At 56.7% G+C, this 8,114-nt stretch overlaps 2 protein-coding genes across 2 annotated transcripts; both read right to left on the reverse strand.

Annotated features, from left to right (window-relative positions):
• Nucleotides 1–1,461: 1,461 nt before the first annotated feature.
• Nucleotides 1,462–5,697, reverse strand: HRG_08770 (ubiquitin C-terminal hydrolase; the record flags this gene model as incomplete). Its single annotated transcript, XM_044867241.1, has 11 exons — nucleotides 1,462–1,523; nucleotides 1,572–1,628; nucleotides 1,689–1,740; nucleotides 1,884–3,275; nucleotides 3,347–3,635; nucleotides 3,803–3,877; nucleotides 3,960–3,981; nucleotides 4,194–4,464; nucleotides 4,642–4,849; nucleotides 4,904–5,619; nucleotides 5,671–5,697. 11 exons carry the CDS (start codon nucleotides 5,695–5,697, stop codon nucleotides 1,462–1,464), a joined length of 3,171 nt encoding a protein of 1,056 aa, XP_044718128.1.
• A 561-nt stretch (nucleotides 5,698–6,258) lies between these two features.
• Nucleotides 6,259–7,957, reverse strand: HRG_08771 (uncharacterized protein; the record flags this gene model as incomplete). Its single annotated transcript, XM_044867242.1, has 5 exons — nucleotides 6,259–6,497; nucleotides 6,686–7,112; nucleotides 7,166–7,296; nucleotides 7,478–7,506; nucleotides 7,563–7,957. The coding sequence occupies 5 exons, from the start codon at nucleotides 7,955–7,957 to the stop codon at nucleotides 6,259–6,261; spliced, it is 1,221 nt and encodes a 406-aa protein (XP_044718129.1).
• Nucleotides 7,958–8,114: the final 157 nt, after the last annotated feature.

An 8,114-nucleotide genomic window follows, 5' to 3' on the forward strand; every position in this document is an offset into this window, starting at 1 on the left:
GGCTGCCACGACTGCGACGTGGTTTAGATTAAGGGTTCGGGGGCAAAAACACCACGCCTCTGGTTCCGTCTTCTTCCCCTGCTTCTTCTTCTTCTTTCCTTCTCCGCCGTCGCCCCCGGAAAAGGAAAACCGGAGACCCAAGCACGCACGCACGCACTCTCTCTCTACCCCTACGTAGTACGGGCTGTACAGTTACGGGCTGGGCATATCCACAGGGACGGACAGCGGGACGGCGTGTGCTACCTACACCCGGCCCCGGCGTCGAGGGAGAGAAGACGTATCAGTCCGTCGGCCGCCCCCTCCCTACTTTAACTCTATGCTTTACTACTACTTTACGCGTGCAGTGCACCCGGCCGCTACTGGCTTGTACATACCGCTGACGCCCGACGGCTGCCGCCCTTGGCCAGAGACAGAGACCAGGTCTGGCTGGCCTTGCGGGTGGAGACGCCATCGCATCATCACCCTGCTTTCACGGATACGAAGCGCTCTCGAGGCCCCAGCACAGCGCAGCAGGCACACAGCCCGGCCGGGAGCTCGAAACAAAACAGAACACATCCAAACGAACCCCTTCCCCTCTTTTCCGCGCTACCTTTTTGTTTTTATTTTAAATCAATCAGCTTACTTGCGTGGCGGCATGATGCGTAATGCATGCGGGTGACGCTGTACGACGCACGCGGCATCATGCTATTTTACTCGCCATGCTCTATATATATATATATATACATATACATATATATATACACGGTTACAAACACACACACACACTCGTGAATACTATGCTGTACTTACTATACGTGCACACTCGCGAATATGTACATACGTGCTTCAAGTTACATAACTGTACTGTACTTGTTACCGCCAGCCTCCAGTCAGCCAGCCAGTCAGCACCGAGAGACCACCGTCTACCGAGTAATTACACCACACCCATTCTACTGTACCCTGCCCTTCGCGCACGCTTCTCAAACAAGGCCCACGTGGCCGCACCTCTGCGCGCGCGCTTAAGCCAGGGGCTCGCCTCCAATCGCCGTCAGACGCCCGTCAACTCTACAGTCAACTCTACAGTCAACTCTACAGTCAACTCTACACCACACCCACCAGCTCGCCACCGTCGACATAGAGCGCGTCCCAACTCGGCGGTCCTTATTAAGCTCCTGCCATCACGAACCCTTCTCGCCGCTTCCCACCTCCTGTGACGCTCCCGACAACTCCACGGGCGCACAGCACATCAAGACCAAGCCGTCGACGACAGCACCGACGGAGGCGCACAAGAGCCAAGGTCCAAGGCATGGCTTATGACGAAAAACAAAAGAGTGGGCGATAAACTGGAACTCCCCTGGACGCCTTGCTCAAACACTGCCCTCCACACTCCACCTCGGGCCATTTTTTCTCGCGCCGAATGCACGCAGCAGTGACATCATCATAAGCTTCGTTTCAGACCACGTCTGCTTCATTCATCGTCGTCTACACCGGAATGCCCACGTTAGCCTCCATCGGGTCCGACGACACGCACGACTCGTCCCAATCTGTAGCCAGTGTTAACCCCGTCCAGCCTCGACACTTTCCGCACTTACCCGACGCCTCGTCCTCCACCTCGTCCACCATCAGTCGTCGCAGCGGTTCCATAACCTCTGCCAAAGAGTCAGCAAATGACCGTGCCTCGCCCGCCCGCGCCCTAGACGCAAACTTACCGCCCTGCAGCGCCGCAACCCACGTCTTCATCCCCGTCCGCGTCCAGGACGCCTTCGTAGCACGGCGCGCACCGGCCCACGACCCGTAGTATGCTCCACGCAGCATCGCGCTCAATCTTGATTCGCCGCCTCGTGTGCACCTCACGCAGGTACACCAGGCACTTGATCCCCAAGTCCTGCACCACCCGGTCGAACCGCCCTGTTCTCCGTTCCGTTCTCATTCTCCCCAGCCTCCTTCAGCGACGAGTGCTGCAGCACTTCGTCTTCGAGCAGCTGCTCTGCCTCGCGCCTCGTGTTGGCGTCCGGGTACACCAGTAGGTATGGTGCCCAGCCTGTGACAGTGTCGATGCTGCTCTCGCGTCTGGATCGCGCCAGCTCCTCATCCGGTCTGTCGGACCGCAGTGCCACCCTGATAAAGTTCAAAAACGCCCTTCCGTGTTTTGCAGGTTCCGGGCCTGGGCGCAAACGTGGCGGATGAGAGCGTGCGCGTTGTCTGCCGACTGGGTGCACTCGAGGTATCGCCCAGCCACCCTGAGAAAAGGGTCCATCGGCTGTGCCGAGCTCGCCCTGGATGTTGCTGCAGAGGGTGTTCACTATTCTGAGGTCCATCGGTCCTCCCGTCAAAATCAGCCGGCCTACAATGTCATTGGTCACGCTCCAGGCCTGATCGATGGACACCAGCTTCTCCACAAAGAAGCTGGCCATCTGGCGGTCCGGGTGGTTGTGAACTTCGTGCACTTCCTGCGACGTCCAGGGAAAGGGAGCTTTGAACGCGAGGCGCTCCCCCGGCTGGTCGATAATGACCTCTGGGCCCAAGACCGGGTCAAGCTGTGCGAGCAGGTAGTCGATGAGCGACATGATGGCAGAGTACGACGGCGGCCGCGTGTTGATCCGCCGCAGGACATTGTTCAGCATGCGAGCGTAGTTTGGCGGCAGGTCCATGGTCGTGTCGGCATCCACGATGCGCAGCAACTTGATCAGGTAGTCCTCGGACAGGACCAGCCCGGCCTCTCGATGTCCGAGCTTGGCAAACGCCAGTATCGTGCCAAAGTATTCGTCCCATGACCGGAGGTGGATTTGGAAAACTGCCAGAGGTGGTTGAAGAGCATCGCGACGCCCTCCAGGACCGAGTGCCCGATCCACCCTCGCCATCGTGCTCGAGGTCTCGCTCCATGCCTCTCCGTCGCTGCTCGATTCCGCGTCGGCCGGCGCCTGGCTGCCATGCTCGTACACATCAGGAAGCCTTTCGGCAATCTTCTCCGCCGCGCGTACGAGCACCTCGCCCGCGAATGCTCGGACGTGCTGTTCAGGTTTCGCTGCACAAGGGCTCGGTACGACGTGGCGTGCGTCGAAATAGTCGTAGAGTGCCAAGGCGCATCGGGGGCAGCTGACAACCGCGGCCCTGATCGTGCTTGAAAACGCCGCGAAGAATGGCGTGTCTTTTGTCCGTGAGACGATCTGGTCCAGGTGGGACAAGGCCATCTCCATTGCCAAGTTCTGCAGATCGTGATTCGAGGACGGCCCATCGTCAGTCTCTCCAGCCTCCTTGGCCGCCGTGGGGCTGTTCGCCTCTCCCCGTCCACGGATCTGGCCCGGTGAAGCAGTTGCACAAATATTGCATGTCCTGGGTCGAAGACGCAATGCCGTCGCAGTATGACCGTGTTCTCGTTGGCGATGTGCTCCTTGAGCAGCGCGGGCATGTCAACGCGTAGGGGAGCCGACAGTTGCTGCGCCACCATGGATTCTTGCTCAGTCTTGAGCGACGAGACGCGTTGATAGAAAAGCATGTAGGCGCTGTAGCTCTTATCGTAGATGACGCCATTTGTTTCGTACACCGAGCGGGTGTCGGGACCACCAAACGTTGAGCTTGCCATGAGGGACGGATCCCAGGGAGTGACGACGTCGTCATTGAACTCGATCCAGCTCTCCTGGCCGCCGAGGTCGCTCCTTGATGTAGGAGTAGTGGCCCGACTCAGCGGTTCCCGAATGGACGAGGATGCCGACAAGCTCGAAAACGTCCTCTGCTGCCTCGGAGCTCGTATCGCTGAGGTGCTCGATCGTGTACGGCCGTAAGTCGATTGTCGGAGGAAAGGAGAAGTGGTCATTGATCTTACTGCAAAGTGCGCAGGTTAAAGTCGAAGCGTTTCAGATGAAACATGACATTGTCCGGCACATCCTTCAAACACGCCCTGCATCCCGTTAGCGTCGAGGGCTTCTATTCCAGACGCCGAGGTCGACATACCTTTGACCGCATCGACGTGACGATCACACGTGGAGCACTTGTACTTGTTGTCTGAATCAAAAGTCAATAACGGACGGGTACGCGCATCGAAGCAGGCCAACATACCGCCTTCCATAATCTCCCTGTCGACATATGCCTGTAGGCTCTCTTCCAACCTTTGCCCTTGATGTCGCATTGATGGCGGAAATGGCTCGAGTCGTTCCGAGATGTGCTCGCACTTTTGGATTTCACTTGCTGCACGAGTTGTCCGCCGTAAAACGAACGGAGCCTTCGTTTGTCTTCGGACGGGATATCTGCCCTTCCCATCGATCGAAGCAAGCTGTAGAACTCGTCAACGTCCATCTGGCTGTGGATGTCGATGACTGTGTCCTCGTAGGTCTTGATGGATCCGACGAGGCTTGAGGGGTCCACATATCGGCGGTAACTCTTGCATGAAGCCAAAGACCTTTGGGTGTGGAAGAGCAGCTGCTGGAGCTTGTTGACCTCGACACGACGCCCCAGCATGAAGCGACGGAACTCCGTGTTCATGTACAGCTGCGTGAGAAGGGAATTCAGGTAGCAAGTATTGGAAAGATTCCGCAGGCCGCCGTAGCCGCAGGGGAGCGCATGGCCTTTGAGCGATCAAACTGATAGGGAAGATCATAGAGGTAGGGTCGTCTTGCGAAATCTCGTAAGCAGACGGAGGCATGTGCCAAAGTGAATTGAGCGTACCAGTATCCTCAGAATAGAAAGGCACCAGCTCGTTGAGTAGGTGCAAGGTCTGGCAAACTGACGGCCGTCGTGTCCAACAAGACGGAAAATGACCTCGTACAGCTTCGCTCGAGTCTCCGTGTTCAGCACGACGTGACGGACCGAATCGGCGCCTGGACTGAGCTTTTGCGGAAAGAGGTGTCGCCAAAACAAATCTCGCGCCGTGTCCCTATTTATGTTAGCGACGTTCTATAATGAGGGGCTCGGAGCCGGTTCGACTCACTCTGGAAGTGCTCTCGAGGCCGGGAGTGAGGCGTCGATCTGAGACAGAGGTGCAAGACCGAAGCCAGGCCGTTGGCAACGGGGTCGGGCCTCAATCTGGCTCACATCCTGTGTCAGGCGCTTGTCAGTGCAAATGAACCTGAGCCTGAGGTGAGACCACTTTACCTCTGTTGAATCATGTTCAAGCAAGAGCTCGTTCGTCTGCCTTGTTAGCTGGTCAAACTGAGACTGTCCGGGAAGCGTATTCGACATGAGCAAGAGCAGCTTCTTGAGAAGCCGAAAGAGCTCGTCACACTGCGCTGTACGCTCCACGGCCTCTGGGAGGAGGTTTGAGACGATGGGCCAGAGGTATTTTGCCAAAAGAGAGGGTTCCCTGACCTCTGACGTCGCAAACTTGGCGGGCTGCGTTTGCGGGACTTGTGCTTCGGCCTCTGCGGAAACCTCAAGCAGTTCCACAACAGCAACCCTCACTTCCCTCCTTGGCTCGAAAAGCACCAGCTTCTGGATGAGGCCACGAAAATCGTTGCTTTCCGTGATCTTTATCCAAAACCGCGCATCCAACTTGCCAACAAGCAGAATCGCACTGCACGTGCTCGCTATGAGCGGGATAGCTCCGTTGTCCGGATAGTCCAAAGCGTCGGAGAGAACTTCAATCAGACGCTCAGGTGTGGAGAATCGACTTTTCGGACACAGGCCATAGTCCGGGGCCGCAGACTCCTAGAATGCTGTTAGCCAAGCCTCGCGAGATTGATGGTCTGTGAAACGTACCTGGACGAGTTGGACAAACTTTTGCATCAGAGAGCTTACGACGCGGATCTGCAGCCGTGTCACGCTTCCTTCAAGCACCTCTGATCCGACAGCGCCTGAACCACAAGATGCAGCGATCTTCTTAGAGCCGCTTCCTGAGATGACTGCAGGTCTTCTCTGCGGGGTTGAACCCGTTACCACTGAAGTAGCTCGGCAGGCACCTCAATGTACTCTGACAACGCGTGAATGGCATACAGAGACTTGAACGGCTGTCCTGGAAGAAAAGATCCTTGTACGAGGTTGAGTTAGTGTCGAAGCGTGACAAGATGTAGCCATCCGCAGGAGCCTGATGACGAAGTCGTAAATCTGAAACCCAGTCAGCGAATCGAGTCAAGTACAGGTGTTTGCGCCGGTCACCACCTCTCGGCTGTTTGCTCGTCCATGCTCAGGTAGTCCCAGAGCTCCGGAAAATGGGCCAAAATCTCGATTTCTAGCGGCAACGAGCCCGGCTTTATCCGACCGGCGAGGCCGAGTAGTTATCTTCTCGCTTCACCAACATGAAGCCATCCTGGATGTCCAGTTCTTGTAGAGATTTGCTGATGTCTTGTTCTACCAAAAGCAGTTGGTGGCCTGATAATACACGCGGTAATTGTCGAAGCCCGTCTCCTGCCTAAGGCTTGCGAGCAGAGACGACACCGTATTCAGCTTGCCAATGCTCAACGGCATAATGTCTGTTTGCTCGTCGCCGTCAAACGACTGATATCTGAGGCGGGCCGAGTCACCCTCAATCTGCTGGGGCGTCTCGGACATGAAGGATCGGAGGTCGGCCACAGCAAATTTTGGCTTGACTGATACTTTTCCAAGAAAACCTCAGGAGCTGCAGAGACCGGGTGAAAATGAGCCCTGCTTGGTCTCCCGGGCGTGGCGACGATCATTGGCTCGTCGTCGCCACTGGTGGTTCCATCGCTCGACCGCCGAAGTTTGCTCGCGGTGTCTTTCATCTGACGCAAGCAACGGTTGACCAGGCAAGATGTACTTGCCGTGTCCGGTGGAGGGATACGACATGATGGCTTTGCTTTCCAGATAGACGTCGACGGCCAGATAGAGATGGCCTGTGCGACGAGACCAGAGTCTTGAGCTTCAAGCATGATTCTCCACAGGTGTTCAATGCCATACCGCGCAACTATTGCCTCATCGTCGAGGACAAAGTCGCGCGGGTTCTCTCCAAGAGCAAACGGACTCGCCCTGACGAACTCGAGCATCCCTTCACAGAAATAGCCGGCCGGCAGCCTCGGCAAATGCTCCGAAAAGCACGTCCGAAGGAACGCATTCTGCAGAGTCGCCTTCCTGGCCACGCTCAGAATAACGTACCAGCCGGCCTTTCGATCCTCTGCACAGGTTGACTGTGGCCCGACAAGAATATTCCAAAGCTTTGTGCCGAGGTCGTTGTCAATCGCCGCCGGCTGGAGCTGGATGAGGTTTGCCACAAAGTCTCTTCTTGGCTGATTCGAGGTACCAGAGAGAACCGGAAACACGCCGGCCGATCGTCCGGCATTCCTGCGTGCTCCAGCTCCTCCACAATGAGCTTGGCCAGGTCATGTTGCTCCGTGAGGACCTGCATCTGACCCTCGGTCGCATGTCGTATCGCTATGGAAAGGCACCACAGACTGCCCAGCGTGGTGGCTGACTTGGCGGATATGTCATTGATGCAGCTCAGGTACAGCTCACGCCGACCTCAGCGTCTGGTCCGTGGCCCAGCAACCCTGGATTTTTGCATCGCGACCTGTTGCATGTCGGGGTCTGCGACCTGAGAGCCCGAAGCACAAACAGACGACTCTGAGGAGGCGCAGGCAGAGCCTGTAGGGATGGAAAGTCAGCGTCGACTGGTTTGTCTGAGCTCGCCATCATTTCACCAAGACATTGTCCAATAAAAGGCGTATCGAAGGTGAGAATCCTCCACAGGCAAAGGCTGAAACTTGTTGCAGAGATGCAGCAAGCCAGCGTAGTCGAATAAGTTGGTAATGTTGGTCATCATACGCGTCAAGGCGTCTACCACACGCGGGTCTTGGCTCGAGGTGATGCCGTGCCACACACGGTCGGTGTGCTCTGAGCGGTATGCGCGCCACCACCAAGAAGCCGACAATGTTGGCGCTTTCGACGATGATCTCTGATGGCAACTTGCGCCCAGAATGTAGTCAATCAGGCCGGTGTTGAGCAAGTAGCCAGCCAAGTGATCGAGGAACTCGGCGCTGTACTCTTCGCCTCCATCGCAAAGTCGCTTCCAGACGGCCACGAGATGGGTGCACATGGTGGTGACGGCTATGACACGAAGCTGCATCTGGCTTGAGCGGATGAGCTCCAGAATGTCCACCTTCCACTGCCAGGCAACCGCCTCGTGGGCGTGCTTGGACGCGAGCTGGGTACTTTTCCCGTGCGCATCAAGAACGTCTATCGCTTCCTTGTGA

This window comes from Hirsutella rhossiliensis (genome assembly GCF_020360975.1).
Source record: "Hirsutella rhossiliensis strain HR02 chromosome Unknown scaffold00010, whole genome shotgun sequence".
Lineage (NCBI taxonomy): Eukaryota > Fungi > Ascomycota > Sordariomycetes > Hypocreales > Ophiocordycipitaceae > Hirsutella > Hirsutella rhossiliensis.